The sequence below is a fragment of the Mercenaria mercenaria genome, chromosome 2 (assembly GCF_021730395.1).
Source record: "Mercenaria mercenaria strain notata chromosome 2, MADL_Memer_1, whole genome shotgun sequence".
In the NCBI taxonomy this organism is placed as follows: Eukaryota; Metazoa; Mollusca; class Bivalvia; order Venerida; family Veneridae; genus Mercenaria; species Mercenaria mercenaria.
The window spans coordinates 85,113,845-85,138,013 of NC_069362.1; the positions used below are offsets into that span (position 1 = coordinate 85,113,845).

Below are 24,169 nucleotides of genomic sequence, written 5' to 3' on the forward strand. Positions count from 1 at the left end.
GAAGAAATCTGAATTTTATACAAAAATATCACTTGTTGGATTTCCAGTATAGACCTAACCCAAGTTCCTACCCCAGTCCATTCTGAAGATCAAATGGTCGATCCCTAATTAAAAGAAAACACTCTTGGGCAAGGTGTTTAAATTGTGCGAGGGACATGTCACCTGATTAAAGTGAATAAGGACAGAACAGAAAAAAGTAAATGTACCTTGAATATTTTACCTCTTCAAACTAGGAATCTTGTCTTGTGTGACAAATCATCCCATGTATACATTTAATTATAACATCCTTCTATACATACACATGTTAGACCAACAAGAAGAAATAACAAAAACATCTTTGCCCTCTAAGTATGACGTTGGTCTGGGCCAGGGCTTCGGGTAAAGACATAAAACAATTCTTTGCTTTCAAATTATGAATTTCACACGAATACATAAGTTTTACTTGATTAATGTTAAGCTAAAGGTGTGACGATAGCTGTTTCCTCTTTCTTCAAGTTTTCGTTATACAATGATAATTTTGTGTTATTCAAAAGAATGCATAAATTACGGGAAATCTGAACTAAATTTTCCTCAAATGGTGAATGCGTGAAGGCATATCCTATTATGGATTTTCTTTTTGTTTAAAATCATGATCGGCGACATTAGAAATAGTCTGTTGTTTTATAATAGTTATGAAGGTTGGTATAAACTTTTTTATCCTCTAAATGCCTCGCAAAATAATCATAAAATGAAAGAGTGGTATGTGCAGCCAGATAACTATTTATCTATTTATTATTTATACTTGTTATTTTCAACCATTTTGTTGTCAAAACCCTTTGACTTGTTACGGAACTCATATCTGGCGTTCTGTATTGAAAACTGAGTTCTGCGTAATTATCAGCATTAACAACTGTTTGTAACACTGAATGCGCGAAAAGATGCGCACTGGCAATACACGGATACTTATTTCAGTGAATTTAATGCATGCTCTAATAAACACTTTCATTTGGCTATATATGAGTACACAACTAAATGTTACATTGTCAACGCAGTTCACTGTTCCATTTAATAAAATTCTTAACATTAAATGTGAACGTTTCAAAAGTGGTATTATTTATGATGTACTTGAGCGGTGTCCTCCTAACTGATATGATTTGCTCTTTCTTTTCAATCTGGTAGGACCTTATAAGTAAAATTGCTGAAAAACATCTGTAACTACTGATAGATTGGTAGAGGCTAAGCCTAAATAAATTTAAAGGTATATTAGATCAAAATTTCATATTTGAAAATTCAAAATAATTCTATAGTCATGTAGTTGATGTAAAAACAAAAAACTTACATGTTTATGTAATTCTGTACAAACTATACTTTGCAGTACAAATTTAATACAGCTATAACAGGATAAAAATGTACTACTGCTAAAAACTGAAAGTTCCGTTAGCATTCGATTGTTACTGCCTGGCATTTAATTTTTAATATAGTTATACATACGTATGTATCTATATATTCAGTAAAGATAGATGCATTTAATGTGGATTACATTCGAAGTAAATAGCTAAGCATTAAACTTCTAGTAAACGATGGGCACTGAATATCTTAGATTAATAGGCAATTACTTTCAAAGGTTAGAAAATAAATTGCAATCAGAGGCACAGAGAAATTCTGAATTTGACTATAGTCAAGCTCAGTAACAAATGTTTCATTTTGAATATTTTATATTTATTATACATCCTCTAATATTAATCAACGAATGATCAACTGCGTGATATTGTTATGAGTGTATTGTGCGGTGGTTGTTGTATCAACTTGAGCTATGGACAAATGAAGATATTTGAACGAAGTAAACACTATGCTTTTAAGTTAACAGTTTCGATTTTTAGAGCCTAAGTCATCTAAATAGACCAGAAATAGTGTTATGTTTATGATATTCTTGCATAAAAACTACTTTTTTCACTGGATCCGCCCATGTATTAACGGGAGAAAAATCGTGTGCAAACAAGGCAATTCACGTGCTGTTAATACCCAATTTTTATTTTTGAAATGCTTTGCCAGGGACATATGTATATATTTTTGCGCATACTGATATTTGGCATCTGCGTCTTGTTTCTTCCATAACAACCTCTTCTTGTAGCATTATAGATACAATGTAATACATAGTCTGTTTAGCTGTATCAGTTTCCAACCCCAAACGTACTGCCCCCATCAATGTACGCACTAGCTTCTCTTAGAGTTCACTCCCTTTATAAAGCGTCTGTTCAGTTATTGTAAATAACTGTGAATAAATAAGAATCGCGTGTAACTTGTGCTATTGCCCGTTTTTAGGTATTATATTAATGATTTTTGTTAGTATCAGTCGGTTTGTTTTTACCTGATTGTTCGCAGAATTCATATAATAAACCGCGAAAGCTAGTCACTAGCTTCGTACTCACCCGTACTCTTTTTGTTCGTACTAAAAATAATTCGAATGTAAAGTTGTTATTCTTAAAATAATTGTGTTCACGTTTATCAGATTTTTAGTTATATGCAAAATTATGTGTAATGTAACGTTTGTAATAACTAAAACTAAAAATAAGTGCTCAAAAACCTTCAAATCTCGCTTTTCGTAGTGTTGTTGTTATGTGTGCCCCGGTTATGGATATTTAAAACATGTTTACCGTTTCCAAGAGCAACAAGAATGGTAAATAAAAAATGTACCGGAATTGTCAAGTCATCACATATGAAAACAATGCATTTAGTCGTCGTGTAATGTTTTTTATGCAAGAATAGCGACAATACACGTTTGTTTTGTGTATTAACGCCTGCAGAAGCCCTTGGGATATGTTTGTGACCGAGACCGAAAACAATCCCGCGGGCTTCTGCAGACGTTAATACACAAAAAAACGTGTATTATCCCTACATTATATGTACCTAGCAATCATTTGTCATTGAATAAAAACATGTCTACGATATATGCATACTTGAAAACGGTTTAAAATAATAGCTGAAGTCATACATTTGGTAAATAAAATTGACCCTTTTTGGGGATCAATTACGAACAAAAAGCGATTGTGAAGACATACTTACATACTAGAGTTTATAAATTATGACTGCAATTTTCACTTTCAAAAATATTTTGTTAATATATTTACTTGGGGAAAACCTCAACTTTTGAATATGCAATAGCATAAGGGGTCGAATGTAACAAAAGCCAACATCACTCTGAGCTTTATTGATGACCGTATCGCATTTTGGCATTTAAAAACCTCATGGCTTTCTATGTCACCTTTGGAATTTAACAATGCATAACACGAATCAAGACATAATTTCAGTGTCAGCTTTGTAAGACGTTCCTATGGGTTTCTAAATTATAACTTTTCGTAATAATGACCAACATTCTCCGAGACCAAGATAATCCGTCTCTAGCCGAGCTTTACCGCCACTGTAGATACAGTACTAAGTTTTCAAATAAGCAATTTGCCACGATATTGAACAGATATGATAGATACACTTCTCCAAGGAAACCAGTGGAGTTTGGGGGAAGCAAAAGTCATCATTTTATGTTCGCCATATCTCTTATCAAATAAGATCGATTTAGATGCTCTTAGTTCTTGTCTTCAGATGTTTAATCAATATAAAACCAGTATTCATATAAGTTTTTCTTGCCAAAATGAGCAAAAGCAAATAGGGCTATCTAATCAGGCCGGTGAAGAAATTCTTAGAACAGTTTAAGGCGGGCATTATTACTATCCACAGCAGACAAATACCAACTAGCGGAATATTATCCGCAAAACACCTCTAGATATAAAAGATGCAGTCATATTATACCAAATTATATTTAATGTAAGTCTATGTCAAATCCTCACAGGCGGAATATTTAATACAAATTACAAAGAACATAAATGACGGCCTCATTTTACAGATGCTTTTAGAAAGTAATAAGAAATAAATGTTTACTTAAGATGAGAAAAAATGCATGTCTAGTTCAACTGCTGGAAACAGCTGAAAAGTATTACTGAGACGGAGCATGAAATAGATATACCTTCAAAGCACACGGACTTCTCTTGATTCATCGCTTAAAATGTGTCTGTACGAAAGTAAAGAAACAGTGCGGTTGATAGGCTGCCATTTTTTTTATTTGTTTGGTAAATTTATAGATATGTAAGTCAGAAAATACCAATGGAAAAGTGGTTTAAAAACAATATTTATTTTAAAAGCTTATAACTACAAAACGAAAAGTAATACTAGTAGTGTTAAATACTCAGGTATCTTCCTTTCAGAAAACATTGTGTGTATTCAGCAGGAAAAACAGCATGACTGATACAATCACCAAATGTATCTCCGTAAAACTGCGGTTATCTATGTACCATTTCATCTCCTACAGAAGCGGTGTCTGTGAGGTGCTAAATAAAATATATCTTGACAACATTGTTATTTTGTCTGTCTGAATTATGTAACAGCAGATTTCCCAAAAGTGGCATCTGGATATATATGTGTAATGAGATAGAATAAGGAGAACTTTACACTAATTATTTCAGTCACATACTAGCTTTTGTATTGAAGTTAATAAGATCCCTTTGAAGCAAAGCTCGGAACGAAGCAAAATAATACAAATCGTAGTTTAATCATGTTTGTTCATAAGATGAAATAAAATGCCCACAATAGTTTGTCTATAATTTGCCGGACAATGTCTGTAATAAACTTGTTAGTCAATCTTTAGTGCCGAAATGTCGCCTATAAGTATTTCTTAACTGCATAGTCTCAGACCTGTTACCAGTTGTACCTAACACCTGACTTGGTTCCAGCTTAATAGATTTTTATATTCTTGAGGACTAATGGGGAAATGCCTGGTTCCAAAACGCTTTGTTCGTTGATAAACTCTCGATAGCCTAGTGGAAGAGCGTCCGCTTCGAGTGCAGGAGGTCGTGGGTTCGTAAAAAATGGTACCAGTAGCTCCCTTGCTTGGCGTTCAGCATTAAAGGGAAACTGGCCTCTTCTCTCATACCTTCGTAGCGATTGATTCAATCAGGAATGAGATGTCGAGAGTTATTAATATAAGTTGTAGAACTTCCTTCACAATCGACCTAAAATAAACTAGTATAAACAAATACAGTCTCATATTCATTGAGCTTAGGGTTTTTCCGAATAACTCGCTATAGTTTTTAAACGAATACTATGCGCACTTTGGTCTAAACATGTATATAACAATACGGACTCTACTGACAGTGTCAATAATATTTAACATTGCATAGAAATTTCCGTAATACTTTCATACCTTGGAATTGGGGTATTGGACACAGTTTTTTTCGTCAACGAAGACATACAAAAGATATCGGAAAAGAAAGAATGTGACGTTGAATGATGATGTCACATTCAAATCTGAAATGTGCTCAAGAGGGATACAAGCAATTGAAATTATTGTCCGTAAATAGATTCAGGTTCGGAAATACCCTACCCGGCCCTTCGACCTTTATATCGACTGTTGCACAGACATGAATGCAGTACTGCTACGCTGTATGATACTCTGCTGTTAAAGTGTATAATTAATCAATTTGTATTTAACCATGGCAGATAAACAAATGACTGAAGACTGAAATAAACTCTTTAAAATATTCATCAGGCATGCAACGTAACATGCATTTGTTTGTAAACTTTTGTTGAAAAACAACACTCAGTACAACCTTTTGACTAATTAGTTAAGCGACAGAGACTTCAACAGTCGGAGGCTCATCAATGATTGTGAAAGGAAAACTTTCCTTATGTGTGTTTTTGTGTAGAAACAGGTCTTAAATGTATGAATGTTTTCACATAAAAGTATATGTAATGAAGATAATACTTTAATTACTAATAACATCTGTAAAAAGATCCTTTGGAAGCAAAGAATACAACCAAGAATGATAGCAGACTCGGTTTGATTGAGTCTGTTCATGCGTAGTAATGAAATGTGCAACACCTCTCAAGCCCCCTAGCACCGGCTTAAGCGGAACTTTATTACACATATGTTGAATGGACTCCATCATCCCAAAGGACCAGAAAATATAACAACACTGAAACTAAAAACAAGGATGAATATATATCCAACAGGGAAAGCTAACGCAGCCTCCCCAAACGCAAACCCAGCTCGCGGACGCGCACACGACCAACACAAACACACCAAACACAAAGTAAACACACAAGGACAAAACAAAGAAATAAAGGAACACAGTGGGGCACCGCCTTGGAACGGTCAGTGGCAAAACTACTACTGGGAAGCTTAAACCGGTTTATTGTGCAGTCAAATGTATTATGTTTGCTTTTACGGGAATGGTGTTTCATCTCTTCATCCTTCAAATCCGTGCCAGATCTGAAATTATTTTTCGTATTTTTATCACAGATACATGTACAATACTATCTAAATTAATGAATTGCAGTTTCTAAAAAATACTCAAGTTTACTACAAAAAAGCAAATGTTAAAACTATACAGGTCGCTGAATACGACAAAAATGAAAATGTTTTAGGCCTCGTGCATTCAATCAGAGCTGTTTTATTTTGATCTTCAGATCGTTCGGCTTTCATGTTGTACAATTGGTACTGTTTATTTTTTCAGCTTGACCATTTCGGCTTTGGTGGCTTTCATAGCTTTGGGTATTGTATAATCACACCTTGGATATGGTGCCTGCTTTCTAATTTTGTCTTTTGACAGTTTCTGTTATATCCAGGCTCCGTAACCTCAGATCCCCTTTCTAAATTCCAGTTTGTTTAGTTCTACCCATTATTTTCTCGTTTATGGTAAGCCCAAAGTTTTAACTGGGAAACATACGGCGCTTTTTTGGTATGACGCGGCTGGGGATCGAACCCACGACCTCCCGCACTCAAAGCGGACGCTCTACCACAAGGCTACCACACAATGGCAACAGTTACAGAATGTACGGCATGTAAAACACGAAATTGTTCATGTAAATTTATACAAAAAAGCAAGTTTAAGAGAAATAAACACGTGTTCTCAACGCCTTTGCAAACGACAGAGGTTAAAACTTAGGCTAACAAGTCAATGTAAAATTATTGGAAATAAAGCGTTGATCTGATATGAGGTTTAAAAACATCAAATTCTGTCTTGTCTCTTATGAAGAAGTTTTATATAAACACTGTGGTGACATTCATCATCAATGCTTCTTTTTATCTGTATTGACATTTTATTGCTAATACGAGGCATGGTACTTATATAGTGTACTAGTCCTTCGTATCCGAATCTCCCAAAAGTCAGCTTTAAATAATAGTACGTAAGTAAACTTCCTGTTGTCATGGTTCTTAAATTGCCTGTTCACCTTAAGACACCACATTAAAGCAGGTAGGGTATATCAAGACGATATTAACGGAACATGTAATAATGTCCTCATATTGATAAAGTACAAAATACCCACGCGTATTTCCAATTAAACTAGATTTTTTTCTTTGACCATTACATATCCCTCCAGCGTCTAGCTAATCTGTATTTCAGCAATCGGTATAAAACCGAAACAGAGGCTTTTATTATTATCCAATGTCTCATGGAACAAATTCTGGCCATAAACATTGACATGCACTTGATCAAAGGTCTCTAAAGAACAATAAATTTGGATAAAAAATTAATGTTTATATGCTGAATATAGAACATGACAGAGACTTTGATTTAAACAAACATGTGTTTTAATAATGGTCCTGAAATATACAACCGAATTATTTTGTACTGAAATTGAGCTTTCTAAGTAGGGTCGTATGGTATTATGATGGTCCCCTCCGGTACCGCGGTACTTAATTTCGCCGAAAAAAAAGAATAATAAAAATAACTTACTTTTATGTATTTCCTAGACCATGATGAACTGTTGTGTCTCGAGTATCTATCCACGAGGAATCAATAATTTAAAGCCATGTTTTGAAATAGTTTATAAAGTTCAATCGGCCATATTGCATAACAGGTGCTCCCAAGGGAGTCCACTCTGGTACCGCGGTAATTCTGTCATTAAAAGTATGGTGTCCGTGAAGGCACAACATTTTCAACAATGAACTGGAAAAACGTTACTTAACACTGTTAAACCACAAAATTTATGAAAATAACTTATTTTACTTTTTTGTTTCTTATTTTTTGCAATTTTTATATAAAAAACCTCTAACTTGCTGCTACTTAGTCAATTTGCAAACAGTGAGGACATCTAAATACACTGTTCCTCCTCAACACTTTCACCTCTGAGCAGTACCTTAAGTGTGTCCAGTGTGGACAAAAGTCACATTTTCCCCAGGTCACAAAAACAATAGTGTCACATCCCCTTATCTCCTCGGGTTGCCAGCCAGAGCAAACACAGCACAAATCTTCATTTTCCTGTTCAGAGACAATACTGTCTTCATCCTCTGACAGAAGAGGTATAGGCCCACCAGTTTTAGTCACTCCTGAGGTGCTTGGCATAGGGTCTTTCTGATTTTGTGACAGTGGTTCTGATTTTGTTTTTTTTGCAGACTGTTCCATTATTTCGATGTTTTTTTCTTTCAATAAATTCCCAGTGAGGAAGGGAGGTACAAACTTTCGTTTGGGTTTTTTTCACAAGAGCTTTCGTGACAGTTCGTTCAGCAAAGAATGACTGGTCATCTGTGTTGGAAGTTACTTTTGTTTCACAGTTAATGTTGGTTGATGAAGGTTGCATTGGACTTGGGGTGCATTCCTGTGACAAATCAGAAGTTTTGCAAGATTCATAGATCACAGCTGGAGCAAGATCCCCATCAGAAATGGTGGTTTTGTCAAATGGAAATATGCCGGCTTTCCTAAATGCACCTTGCAGATTTTCTGTGGACAGAGCTTTCATGTATGGTTTGGCTGTCAATGCTGCCACACTGTACTTTGAAATGGTAAGACCAGGGTTCTGTTGCATGTAAGAGTGACAAGCCATACTATACATCTTCTTGAATGGTCCAAATACCCCAACATCCAGTGGTTGTGTCAAATGGCTTGTATGTGGAGGCAGAACAAATAATATCACATTGTTTCTTTCAGCCCACTGAGTAAGAGTAAGGGAAATGTGTGATTTATGTCCATCATACAGTAATAAGGTTGGTATCTCTGGTGACAGATTTGCATACTTCGCAAAATGGTTTGTGACATAGTTCTGGAATACCTGAGTGTTCGACCAACCATTCTTTGTCATTTCACCAGATGATCCAACACAGGCGTCCTGGAGGAATTCAGGGTTCCAACGTTTCCCAGAAAAAACAAAGTATGGTGGTATAGAATTACCAATGGCATTACCTCCTGCAATGATTGTAACCAAAGAAGACCTAGGTGATGTAACAGCTTGCGGAGTTGTGTCTTTACTACAAACAACCTTTGGTGGTTGGTGCTCTGTGGACACTCCAGTCTCATCTATGTTGAAAATCCGTTCTGGCTTGTCTAGTAAGTTGTGTTCTTTCAAGATAGATTCAAGTTCACAGTAATAGTTATCAATGGTTTGTCTTGATGCAGATTTAGCTCTAGATATGGCAAGTTTCTGTGGTTTGGCAATTTTTAAGTTAGGCCATCTCTTTACAAAGTCATAAAACCAACAATCACTGAGACTTTCAGCAGACTTAACAACTTTTCCAAGATGTAAGGCATAGTCCCTGGCCATGTACTTTATTTTGGACACATTATATCCATAGCCTATGTCTGCCATGTAAGAAATGTGCTTGACAAGCTTTTCTTCTTCATCTACAGAAAACAATGGCTTAAACCCCACAGTTACATCAACAGGAACCAATCCCCGTGTTCTGTCACGTAGAGTTGATTCTGGAACGTTGTACTCTCTAGAAGCCCTGTAGACTGACATGCCCTTCTGTGTGGCTTGGAATGCCCTCAAAAGATTTGCCCTGTCGTATTTCATCTTGTTTTGCTTTGCATTCTGAAAATAAAATGTAAATCCTTTCAGCAAAATTATGGAAGAAGAGAAATAAAAAACCAAAATTTCATTATTATGGCACTCATCCGCTTCCGTAGATTTTTTTTTCATTGGCGGTCTATGACGTCATAACACCATTTTGCAGACGGCCTAGACTTGTCAAACTTTCAATCGGAATTTTTAAGGGTGTTTAAAGGATAAAAAATAGGTGAATGGTACAAACATGAACAGAAATGGTGAGTTTTATTGTATTTTGTATTAATAGTAGGGTTACTTACCAGTATAGAAGACATTTTTACAAGTTTTGGTCCCGATGAAAAAAGAAACACTTCCGCTTTCAATTTCACGTGGTAAACAGTTGACAGAGGGCGCTTTGTATGCAAATTAGGTAATATACGGATTACCGCGGTATCAGCGGGGACGCGGTACCAGCGAGGACGAGTATACATCTAAAATGTCACCCACACATAAGAAAGACTTTTAATCAATGTATGCGAAACTGCATGACAGGAGTCCATCGATATGGCAAAGAGTGAAATGTATATAGGTATCACCGTTTGAACTGTTAGGTTAGAGCCAGGTTGTAGTATTTTTTAACAAATAAATATTGTATGTTTAACTTAAAGGTTTTTATTACTCATGGGTTTTAAGTAATCTGTAAATTATAACTTTATAAAGTGTTATAGTATAATGAATATTTGCTGTTACGATTAGTTATAAAAAAAAGCTTTCTTAAGAAACAGAAGAGTAAGGATAGCGCGAATTGTAGACAATTTAGGAAAACTGTTCCCGGTGTCCTCCTCCGAAGCCTATTTCGCAAGAAACACATTGTGAAAACTTGGAGCTTTATGCATGGAACATTTTTAAAGTATTTTGACCCGAAGAAGACATGAAACAGACTAGGCAAACAATGATTCACTTTGATTCGTGAACATATTGGAATAAAGGCGAATTTATTCAAATGCTCTACTTAAATATTTTAACATCAGTTATTCAAGTAGCGATCCTTGCATGACAAAGAAATTTTGTATGTTTGTGTGTGTGTGTGTGTGTTCGGGTTTAACGTCTTTCTCAACAATTTTTCAGTCATATGAACGACGGTGTCTACTTGTAGCAGTGAGCACAATGCCCAACTTTATAGTGCTGCCTCACTGGAATATCACGCCGTAGACACATAACATGATACCCCACCCAGTCACATTATACTGACACCGGGCTGACCAGTCCTAGTACTATCCTCTTAATGCTGAGCGCCGTGCGAGGAAGCTACTTGTACCATTTTTTACGTCTTTGGTGTGACGCAGCCAGGGATCGAACCCACGACCTCCCGCACTCGAAGCGGACGCTCTACCACTAGGCTACTGACAAAGAAATTGAAAGGACAAGAAATATGACCTATACTCTTTACATTGAACTTCGAGCAAGGGGTCTAGGTATTGCGTCTAACAAGTTTATATTATCTAAACTCTTTGATATCTAAATTCCCATGCCGAATACTTACTGACATGACATGAACCAGACCCACCCATTTTATCTCATTTTTGACGTCTAAATGAGACAATGCTCTTGTAGTTACGGGTTTAGATTTTGCGCAATATACGGCGTTTCTTGGGAACCATTTGTGCTAATTTATACTAAAATTCCTCTTTGTTGATGGCATAGTTATGGACCGAACGCGAAGTGTAACAAAAGAATAAAAGGATTGACGGAATTGTCAAACGCTTTTCTTTGAAAAAAATAAACAAATCATCATTTGAAGGCATAGAATTCTACCAAGCAACAACTTTCCCCGACAATATAACTAATCACTCGTGAGGGTTGATGAAATTCAGCCTAGTGGTATACAGCAAGAGTGTAAACACTTTAAAATGTGACAAATCCAGGGTCTTAAGGTGATGTAACTTTTTGAATTTTCGGTGAATAACAAAAAAAAAAAAAAAAGAATATTCAGTTCTTTCCAAAAACCGTTATATTATGATTCAACCAAATAGTTTCCTTTGTCTACCAGAAAGGAACAATTCTTATATCTTAATATTGAGATCTGGTACCTTTATAACAGACAATAAACTAAAACAATTGACATTCATATGTGACGTCGGTGAGCTCAACAAAGCAATTTCAAGCACAAATATTAATGTGGAATGTAAAGTAAGTTACACACTACAATATCCGACCAAGATACTTACAAAAACAATGCATTTGCAGAATAGAGAGATAAAAATAATTTTGACAGTTCGTGAAAACTAATGACAAATTTTGACAGGTATATGATGTCTCATGACCTAATTAATTTGTTTCTGTTATTTCTAACTTCCAGTTTGATTTTCATTAAATGGGTATTCTATATTGTAGCTTACAACTCATACATTAAAACAATAAAAGAATATATTGTTACCTCACTGTCGTTTTGTCTATCCATCTTTCGTACGAATTCCTATTGTTTCAGTCATTTTTCAGTAATTAGAGCAACTCACAGTGTTGCAATCATACAAAACACATCCCTTATTTTCACATAGATATTGAGGATTTATCTAATGAGCACATGTATTGGAAACACAATTTCAATACCGACTGTGTAATAATGCTAAACTATCTCAGCTGTGACGTGTCCTTAACTGCGCTAAAAGTCACTGAACCGCCGGAACATACCGATGATATGCATAACTAGTCTTTACACTAATAACTCTTGTAAGGTTTGCTGAAAATCCGCCCAACATGTAAGACAAGATGCCAAAATATCATAAAATTTGACAATTACGGGCCACAACTCCGCTGAAAAGCACCAAACTGGAACATGCCGACGATATGCACAACGCGGTAATGATTACTGTTGTGAAAATTGATGTAAGGATGTCGGAGCAAATACGCAGACTATGTAAACTAAGTCAAATCAAGGGTCATACCTCCGCTGGACATCATCGAACCAGAGCATGCTGATGATATGCATAACAAGGTTTGTCAATATTCACTGTTGTGTGAAGTCTGGTGTAAATCCGCTTGGTGGTGTCAGAGGAGTTTCGTAGACAAACTTTATGTCATACAGACAGAGAGACTGACATACAGACGTACAGCCCTAAATATGTATCCTCCAATACATGTTGCAGACAACATTAAGTTGACGTCCCTTTATCTTTATTGTCTGTAATTGTTCAGTAGAATGGGGATGGGTTTTTCAAGATTACGACATACTCGTGTTTTAGACGAACTTTACCGCCGTTACAGATACATTACAAGGTTTCAAAAATATTGATACATTTTCTAGAATCGAGTTGATGTTTATTGCATTTGAATTTGAAATATGCCGTATATCCAATATTGTTTGCAAAAGTACCCGTGGTTCTTTTCTTAAAATGTCGAATCAATATACAACAAGCATTGAGCTAAAATGTTTGTTGAAAACAATGAACAAAATGTAACGGAGTTATAAACTCCGGTCGCTAAAGGCGTTTTTAATTAATCCCATAACGAGCAATATTATAACTTTCGATAGACAAACAGCAGTTGGCAAAATATGACATTAGTACTGGGGAATAAAACCTGCTTACACAAAATTCTATTTAACTAAAATTCCTGGTCAAATTTTACAGAGGCGAACACGTCTCAAAAATAAATAAGAAAATGAATGAAGATTACTTTTTACAGATGCTATGACATGGGATTTAGGCACGTGATAATTCTTGGAGAAAAATGACTTAAGAACCTCACTCTAATTCTACTGCTGGGAGTATGAGACATCTTTCATCTCCGACACTAGCTTATGTCTAAGCACAACATGAAATATATATACCTCCAGATAAAAAATCTAGATTAATTGGTTAAAATGTTTTTGCAAGAAAATAAAGCAGCAGTGCGTTATTTATTGTGTTATTTTAATAAAGCATGGAAATGTTCTTAAGACAATTCTTAAAAGTAAAATTTGGTAAGTATTGTTTTAAAACTCTCAATATATTTCTTGCATTTCTTGTTAGAATCTGTGAGTGCTGTAGAAGTAAACGGGTTGCCTGACTTGAACACTAAATGTGTCTCTTCCTCAATGACACCCTTTCTATGGTAGACAAACATTTTATAATTAACATGCACATGTATATATAAAGCATTCTCCAGTAAAATGCGAGCCGAGTAATATTTTATTGCCTAAGATATGTGCCTCCCTAGACTTTCCCAAAGTCACCTCTGAATATATTATGATGAACTTTATTAACATGCTATTACAGATTGAAATAGTAAGTTCTGTTGCATTTGAATATTAAATTTGAGGTTTAGGATCGCTGACAGCTGTAGCTCATTAAAGGGAGGGGCATTGATAATATCTCGTTCACGTTTAATTTGAGGTAATGTCTGAACATTATCTCAAAATGTATGATCCTTGATTCATAAACAATGATCATATTTCTTCACTTATCCTAATAATAATTAGAATTATTGTGTATTACCTTAGGATCTGGTCAAATTCGGTTACTAGTATGAGTCAGACCTGAATTTGAACTTCATTTGTAATATTTTCACGTTAATCGTCTTTAATAGTAATAAGAATATGTTCACCTACTGTTCTAGTACAAATCCTTTAACATTTACAACTTGCTCTTGAACAGTTCAAGTACTTTTTCTTAAATATAAGATACTTGAAAAGGAGGTATTATATCTGGCCATATTCCTTAACTTATAAAATAATACTTTGACTGTAAGGAATCTTAAATACATATGATTGTATAGATGGAGTATCTTGCATGGATACATAAAGTATATATCAAATATTATTTAGATATTCGAAACTTGCAGTACATATGGATAGATACTGGAAAATAGATTTGCAGTATATACTAGTAATGCATTATAAGTCCGGCTGCGGAGCGAGCTTTTCAGCACTATAAAGGTAAGTATCTATAACAATAATCTACCCACAGTATCCATATATATAATGTATTTCCAGCATGATTGATACATTTTGAACATACTGAATATTAATTGCTGCGATTAATCAGATACACGTTGAAAAACAGCAAATTAAAAAAATATGCACCACATTCTGCAACATGCTGTTTTCCAACATTTTCTGTATATACTGCATTTGCAGCATAAATGCAGTATTTTTAGTATATATATATATATATATATATATATATATAAATTGGACCCAAATTCATATTTAAACATATTAACAATTACTTCATAGTAGCTATATAAATATAATATAAACATATTTTTTGTATAAACAATATTGCGTGTTAAGTTTATAACTGTACAAAAGTATTACGTGCTTTGCTAGGGACATTATAAGTGTGTGACCGCTTCGGTAGCCTAGTGGTAGAGCGTCCGCTGTGAGTGCGGGAGGTCGTGGGTTCGATCCCCGGCCGCGTCATACCAAAGACGTAAAGATGGTACTAGCAGCTTCCTCGCTCGGCGCTCAGCATTAAGAGGGTAGTGTTAGGACTGGTCAGCCCGGTGTCAGTATAATGTGACTGGGTGGGGTATCATGCCACGTGTCTACGGCGTGATATTCCAGTGAGGCAGCATTATAAAGTTGGGCATTGTGCTCACTGCTACAAGTAGACACCGTCGTTTATATGACTGAAAAATTGTTGAAAACGGCGTTAAACCCGAACACACACACACACACACACACACACGTAATAAGTGTGTAGTCACCTATACTTCTTCTCGTTCGCGACTACACTGCCAGACCATTAGCCTCGATGAAAGTCGTGGTTTGATGCAGATACTCAATGCCTCCATACAGTTTCTGGTGCATTGAGGTATCTATCGGCCAAGTCGCAGCTCGCTCCTGGTCATGCCTTTAAAATCTCTGAAGTATATGCTATGACTACACGGCCATAGTCACCTATACAAATTGGAAGTTTTTCAACAAATGACTTGTATGCATGACATATAACTCTGTTAAATTTATTTGATGAGGATTTTACACAAAACTAATATCTAACAAAAACTTCTGAGTGGAAGCTTCATATTGGATACCTCAAATATTTGAATCATACTGCATGCAAGCTAGAAAACTGCATTTATTTATTTGCAGCACACCGCACTTACTACAGAATTTAAATATTTGAAAATGCTGCATTCATGCTTTTTGCGTTTACATTTAGTAAGCCAAATAGAATTTAAAATATGCTGAAAGTAAGTTGAAAGTATGCTGCAATTCTGTAAGTGGTATGCAAACCTTTAAAACTTGGTTTTGCAAACGTCTGTTGATTCAGACTGCCTTATTTCAATAAAAGACAAAATGCGATACAATTTATATACTTTATGGTTATCCGACAACAATTATCTATGTCAATATCTGAAAGTTATTGTATGATAGCAAATGTGTACGTTTTCCGCGCAAAATAAATTAGGTATCTATTTTTGTCATTAAAATGTCTTTTATATACAGTTTGAATGTTTCCTATCTAAATGATACAACCTTTAAGCAGTATACGTTTGTAATGAATAAAATCTGGAAAGTAGATATCTCGGAAGCACCGAGAACAATGCAAACAGTGAAAATTGCAGACTCGGTTTGATTGAGTCTGTTCATGAGCAGTAATGGAAAATGCAACACTGCCCACGCCCCCTAGCACCGGCTTAAGCAGTATTCAATCTTCAAATCTAAATGAGTTGAAATCAATGATCCCGAAGGACCAGAAAATATAACAACACTGAGATGAAGTCGGGGCGACTTTTTACGGCCGCCACACAGCACTTAACACCCGCTGTTGTGAAGTAAATAAAATCTGGAAAGTAGATCCCTCGGAAGCACCGAGAACAATGCAAACAGTGAAAATTGCAGACTCGGTTTGATTGAGTCTGTTCATGAGCAGTGATGGAAAATGCAACACTGCCAACGCCCCCTAGCACCGGCTTAAGCAGTATTCAATCTTCAAATCTAAATGAGTTGAAATCAATGATCCCGAAGGACCAGAAAATATAACAACACTGAGATGAAGTCGGGGCGACTTTTTACGGCCGCCACACAGCACTTAACACTCGCTGTTGTGAAGTAAATAAAATCTGGAAAGTAGATCCCTCGGAAGCATCGAGAACAATGCAAACAGTGAAAATTGCAGACTGTTTGATTGAGTCTGTTCATGAGCAGTAATGGAAAATGCAACACTGCCCACGCCCCCTAGCACCGGCTTAAGCAGTATTCAATCTTCAAATCTAAATGAGTTGAAATCAATGATCACGAAGGACCAGAAAATATAACACACTTAGATGAAGTCGGGGCGACTTTTTACGGTCGCCACACATGAATGACAGAAAGGTATTTTTACATATTTAAGCGTAAAGTTTCCTTTATTTTACCATATAAGCAGTACAATGGAGAATCTGCGATATATGTCTAGAGATGTCATTATTCTGAATTTTCAGCTAATATGATTTTTACTTGCAGCATTCGAAAATTATAGCAAACAATTGTATCAAATTGAAAAAAAAGCAAGTAAAAGTAATTGAATGCGAATGAGGGAGACTAAGCGAACAATATCAATTAAGGGAAATAAAAACTAAAAGAAAACTGGGTCGGGAGAGTGGGGATAGTATGTGTTGGTATATATGAGGGATACTAAGAAAAAAAACTAAGTAGCAAGACACTCAACAAGATAATGTTTTTTTGTTTCCATTGCGTGTTTTAGGGATTCACCTGGTGGGGGTTACTTTTAGTTACACTATCCCGTGTTTTTGGAACATGTTGGGGGAAAGAGTGAGGTTGGGTGCGCACCGTAGACCGGTTTAAACTCCCAGTCGGTGGTTTATTGACACTGACCGTTCCAAGGCCGTGCCCCACTGTGTTCCTTTATTTGTTCGTTTTGTCCTCGTGTGTTTGCTTTTATGCGAGTGTGTGTGTGTGCGTGCGTGCGTAATGTGGGTTTCGTTTTTTGGAGGTTGCGTTTTTGAAACATGGCATTCCCTATGTGATATTTATCCTTGTTTTGGGAGATATGTCGGTACGTGTAGCCACCGATCCCAAAATCAGTAGGGATCTTATTCGAGGGGTACTTAGTCATGTAAAACGTTGCTACGTCTGACTTACAGACTGGAAACGAAACTATAACCAGAAGACAAATCAGATCCCTGTGACCTCAACTCAACTGTGACCACTGATTCAAAAAAGGATCTATCCTAGTTATATTTAGTACTATCTTACTTTATGACTTGGAGATCAGAAACCATTTTGTCTCCCAATCACTGTGCCCTTGACCTACTGACTCGAAATACAACGAAGACGCTGCACAAGTAGAGTCAAGTTTAAAATATGTACGGCCTGTAGACGTACATGATATAGTTTCTAGGACTATTTTATTTAACCTATTATATTTTCCGGTTAAGAGTTCGGAAACGGAAAGTGTTGACGGATGGACCAGCAGACAGATGGACACACGGACATCGCAACTTATTAAAAAACGGGCATATAAAACACAGACAAAACCGTCAAGTAATAACAGAGCAGGGCTCCGCCTGGGAACGGTCAGTAGCAAAACCAGCACTTGGGTGTTTAAATACGTTAGTACTGTCAAACCTCTTACCCCCAAATAGGGTGTACTGATACGGAACCTCAGATTGGCTCTATGCTACGCAATAGCTTCGCTCAGTGATAAATTACTTGAATCTCCCTGTCTCGGCGAACAAGTTCAATGAAACATGTGTCTGGTTGTCACAAAACACTCCGACTGATATGTATGTCATTACAGTATCAGATTGAAGGTTGTTTTTTTATTAGTGTGTGATTCAAGCTTCGATAATATTTCTATATATAATTTAATTTAATATTCATAAAAGGCAGGAAATATACAGAATGACACCAAAGGAAAATGATATAAACTGTCATAAAATGGACTATCTCACCTAAATATGGGCATTAGTCGAAACTAAGGAGCCCTTTCGCTCTAGTTGTTTTCCTTATGAAATCATTTTGTTATCCTTTGAGCCCAGATTGTTAAAATAAATAAGTAATCCCAGAAACATATTATTGATTTAATATTTCAACCCATTTGTAGCTTATCAAGTACGTTCTTTTACTAATCATTTAGAAGAACTGTTGATTACCAGTTAGACGCGCTCTATCTGAAACTCTAAAATCTTTTTACAAAATATGCTGCATACTGCTTTTCCGTAAACAGACAGCAAATCATAAATGTTCTATGTTTAGATAACCAGTACTTACAGACAAAGATGCATGGTATCTATTGTCAAGTAAACCACAAGATACTGAAATTTGAATATTGACTGAACTGATACCTTTTAGGTAACGATTTATATCACACTGCAAGAAAATAAATAGAGAATCTAGAGGATATTTGTTTGTTTCAGTGAAATATCAATTTTATTTCACAAGTGAGCATCAAAAACTGATATTGTCACGAGTGGCATAGCCACGAGTGAAAATGACTTTTTTGGTGTTCACGAGTGAAATAAAATTTATATTTCACTGACACAAACAAATTTTTTTATTTCATGTGTAAAACTCTACTTTTGTTGCGTAATTTATAAAATGTCAAAAATCGCGGGAAAGATCAACAGAAAGCATAACACAAATGACGTCATTTTAACGACGTCATCGTCATTATGGTCCCCGGTATTCATAACGCTCGGTATACAATTTGACTTCAATCGGGACGGAGGACCGGAACTAGATCGGCAAAAACAGTGAAAAATAAAAATGATAATCTACTGTTTAAAAACTGGATTATCACTTTTATTTCACTGAGAAAACTCTATAATTCACTGGAAAACATAAAATAAACGTCTTTAATGATTTAGGTGTGTTGTTATATCAAAATTATTAACTCTTTGTTAGTCTATAATTATCATTTACGGTCTTGGACACTTTTTTGATCTAGTGTCTTTGAAAATGAGAATTTAAACGAACTAATCACCACCACAATATACCAGACAAATTACGCCTAGCAGTACAAACGAGCATGTACATTCCACAACAATTCCACTAACCCAATAAGATTAGTTTCGATGCTGTTTTACATAGTCTCGTACACGCCCGAATTGTACTATGCCTTCGCACTGGTTCAACATTTACAAATGTACTCACATCTCTGTTAATCATGTCTCACAAATCAGCAGTGATATTTTAGTCTTTTTAATTGATTGGGACCAGAGAATATGTATTTTCTCTCTCTGAAAGTTAACTGGATCTCAAGGATACACTTAATTTATAGGGATAGTTTGCATTAAGGGATATAATTAAATTCAGAACATTTGACATTCCCAAAAGTGAGATCCGCGAGGATACAAGTTCGCATTATAAATTATGATATATGTAGAGAAATTTATACGAACTAATCACTGACAAATTAACGCAAAGCGACTAGCATTACAAACGATTTGAATATAAGTTGTTACTGTATTCTACTGAGGGATTTAGTTATATTTCAATGAAATCTCTAGCTTTACGACCTTTCAACTTCTAGCAATATCACAATATTGCCACACCGTTTCTCTATAAAGCCTCTTTACCATTGAATGAGAAGGAATATCTGCTACTGAAGTTATTTGATTAATCAAATTTTAATTTAAACATCATGGATTACTAAGTGTTGAAATGAAACACGTTCATCATGAACGATGAAACTCACAAAACTGTTCGACTGCTTATTTCTTCTCAAACTTAATACTCCTGGGACTAAACTTGACATGTTTAGTAAACGTTTGTTGAAAAAACACAATCTTTTGATTAATAAGTAAGTGAAGGAGACCTCAAAGGGTGAAACCCTGTCAATTACCATGAATGCAATGTTCTTTTATGGTTATGTATAAAATGTTTGGAAGTACGATTGTTTCTATAACACTAGTCTGATTACCGACTAGGTTATCTTATTTTAGTTGTTTTACAAACATATTTTCCGTCTTAAAATTCACATTCAACTTCCTCATTGCTCTAATATTCTTTGAGAAGAAAAGGGATATAGTTATACATGTGAATGTCCTTAGGTCTCCACCTGTGAGGAAAACAGTGCCTGAATACAGACGACTATAGCAAGACCTATATGGTTAAGATAATTCATTAGATATTTAGGGCTTGGTATTTGTTTCTGCTAATATGGGAATTGTGTTTGACGTCATTCTCTGTATCCTTAATTACCAAATCTTTCTATATATATATATTATACATAAAACATATACATTATTTCGGTAAACAATGCATTGTAATTTGTAAAAAATACTGTTATGAAAACGAAACAAAATCAATGGTCTGAATATATTGCTTTGAAAGAAAATGTCAGACAAGTTTAAATTTTCTGTGTTAAACAGATTATATAAATTAAAGGAACCTTCCGCAAGTTCTCTCCCGTGTAATAAATCTCGTCTAGTTGTGCAGTACTAGTAGTTTAAACTGTCGATATTCTGAGGTTGCATCTTCTCAAACTGCGATCCTGCAGGGAATAAACTTTACCCTTTGTCGAAAAGAGAGCGTTAATTAGAAATTGGTTTAAGGAACCCAATCAATTTCGACGACTTAAATTTGTTTTCTGGGATAACTTATTAAATTACGTAAAAGACCTGAGAAAAGTTTCATTGGATCAATGCGGAATATGGTACCTACATTATTAGCTGTAGCCATTATTAAACAAATGACATTCTTGAATAATCTCTTTAAGTAAGGTAGTGAATTAGTATTAAGCACTGGCTTCAGATTTCAATAGATAGTCCCGTAACTAACTGAGCTTTAGTGTGTTATCTAATTTTCTCGGCCATGCAATGGTCAAAGCTTAGACTTTTAAGCAATACCACTGCAAATACATTTTTCAAACGCTAAATGTTTGCAGCCGGAATATTTCTATGACTTTAGAGAACTTCCTCAACTTTGTATTAGGAAGATAAAAGGTAAGGAAAGCGTATCTCGTCTTTCATTGCTTGTAATCAAAGCTAGTATCGGTTTTGTATTAAAATGAAGTGAACTATAAATCAACGGAATAGTTGATTTACTGAAACAAGAACCTACTTCCATTCGAGACATGAGCGAAACAAACTTTTAGGTCCCTTAAGATTACATGCGGCACAAATTATAAGGTTCCTTATGCATTTTTAACTAAGCCGGGGTCATAACTCTGGTCTGACTAAGTACATGTAACAAGAAATATCTGTAAAAAGATGGTCGGCGCAGTGTACTTGGAAATAAGTTATGTGCACGTGTTCACTGTGTTCCTTTATTTGTTCGTTTTGTCCTCGTGTGTTTGCTTTGTGTGTTTGTGTTGCGTTTGTGTATGTGGGCACGTCTGCGTGCTGTGGGTTTCGTTGTGTGGAGGCTTTGTTTTTGGAACATGGCATTTCCTGTTTGATATATATTCGAGATCTACTGCAGTGCAGGAAGTTTGTATTTGGAATTAAATATCTGAAGTGGGTCCTTGCTATAGCTGACAAGTAAACGACAAAACATGATGCATGACACTGGCCTTAGATTATTACTAACAAGAGAAGAGATTGTCACCATAAACCCTTTTTACCTGGTAGACAAATCGATTGCGCCTGAAAACCGCACCTGTTAATGACACATGTAGAAAGTACTAGATATACGACCTTACACAGTTTATTCTGTAAATTTTCCAAAAATACTATTTTAACGGAATTGTATTGTATTTATTAGATATACTTATTATATTTTTAACATACCGATATGCTTGCTAAATATACTGACTTGTAAAACTGTTGACACTTGACAATGTCATTCAGGGCATGACACAGAGTAAACTAGAAATGTGTCCATGGGACACAGATGCCCCCACTACATGACATTAAAATGACAATTTTTTTCCCAGGTCAGGGGCCATAATTCCTACAATACTGAATGAATCCGGACGCGAAACCCCAAGTGCACAACTGCACATGCTGACCAACATTCCTGTAAACTTTGGTGACTGTAAGTCAAATGCTTTTGGAGCTACGCACGACACAACATTAAAATGACAAATTATTTACTAAGTCAGGGGTTATAACTCCTACACGACTGAATGAATCCGGACCAACATTCCTGTAAACTTTGGTGACTCTAGGTCAAATACTTTTGGAGCTATGCGCAACACAACATTAAAATGACCACTTTTAACTAAATCAGTGGCCATAACTCCTACATGACTGAATGAATCCGGACGCGAAACCCCAGGTGAACAACTGCACATGCTGACCAACATTCCTGTAAACTTTGGTGACTCTAGGTCGAATACTTTTGGAGCTAGGCGCGACACAACACTAAAATGACCATTTTTTACAAAGTCAGGGGCCATAACTTCTACATGACTGGATGAATCCGGACGCGAAACCCCAGGTGCACAACTACACATGCTGACCAACATTCCTGTAAAGTTTCGTGACTCTACGTCAAATACTTTTTGGAGCTAGGCGCGACACAACACTAAAATGACCATTTTTTACAAAGTCAGGGACCATAACTTCTACATAACTAAATGAATCCGGACGCGAAACCCCAGGTGCACAACTACACATGCTGACCAACATTCCTGTAAAGTTTTGTGACTCTTCGTCAAATACTTTTGGAGCTAGGCCTGACACAACATTCTCGGACGGACGGACAAGGACAAATCTATATACCCCCCCCCCCCCCACACACACACATACACCCAAAGTGGGGGCATAAAAAACCGAACAGTTCCATCCAGTGCATAAGTGTTCCGCATATTTAAAATACATAAGATAGTTTTAAAAATTCTGATTTGCCATATATATTAATCACGTAGCATAGGTCATTGTAGGTCATGAAAACGAGCTGAACATGGCTGTGCCCCCAAAACACTCGATACACATCTTTCTATATCGAAGATCAATTCTATAATGTTTGATGACTCTATGTCAAATATTTTATAAAACATTCATGATACAAAATCGGACGGATCCATGGACGTGTGGACTTCCTCACAGACGTACGGACAAAGGCAACTCTAAGTGCTCCTTCCCCAAAAAATAAATTTGGGAGGAACAAACGTACAACACATAATAATGTTTACTTAGATAACGAAATTTGCAGACATCGTGAATGTGAGCAATTCGTCTGAAACGTCTGGTTGTAGCTTGATTTCTGAGAAAAACACAAACAATCAAAACAAGTTTGTCTATTTCTTTGATTTTCCGCAATCATACATCAGATAGTAGCCGGAAAGTCTAATAGTTATCAATATATCAATATATAACTGTAAATCATGAAATTGCATTCCTTTGTACTTGATCAAGTTCAACATAATTTATTGTAACCCTTTGTAGGCGAATAGATGAGTTCATTTCCAGTCAAGTGATTTTCTGTCGGCCTCTCAAATTAATATCTTATGTTCTACAGGCCATTCGATAAATACTGAACAGTTTATTTTCATACGATAAA

At 35.8% G+C, this 24,169-nt stretch overlaps 1 protein-coding gene across 1 annotated transcript; it reads right to left on the minus strand.

Annotated features, from left to right (window-relative positions):
* Positions 1–8,349: 8,349 nt before the first annotated feature.
* Positions 8,350–9,819, minus strand: LOC123556821 (uncharacterized). Its single transcript, XM_045347819.2, has one exon. The coding sequence runs from the start codon at positions 9,817–9,819 to the stop codon at positions 8,350–8,352; it is 1,470 nt and encodes a 489-aa protein (XP_045203754.2).
* Positions 9,820–24,169: the final 14,350 nt, after the last annotated feature.

Coding starts and splice junctions, on each gene's coding strand:
- LOC123556821 (XM_045347819.2), bottom strand. CDS start 9,819: ATGAAATACGACAGGGCAAATCTTTTGAGGGCATTCCAAGCCACACAG.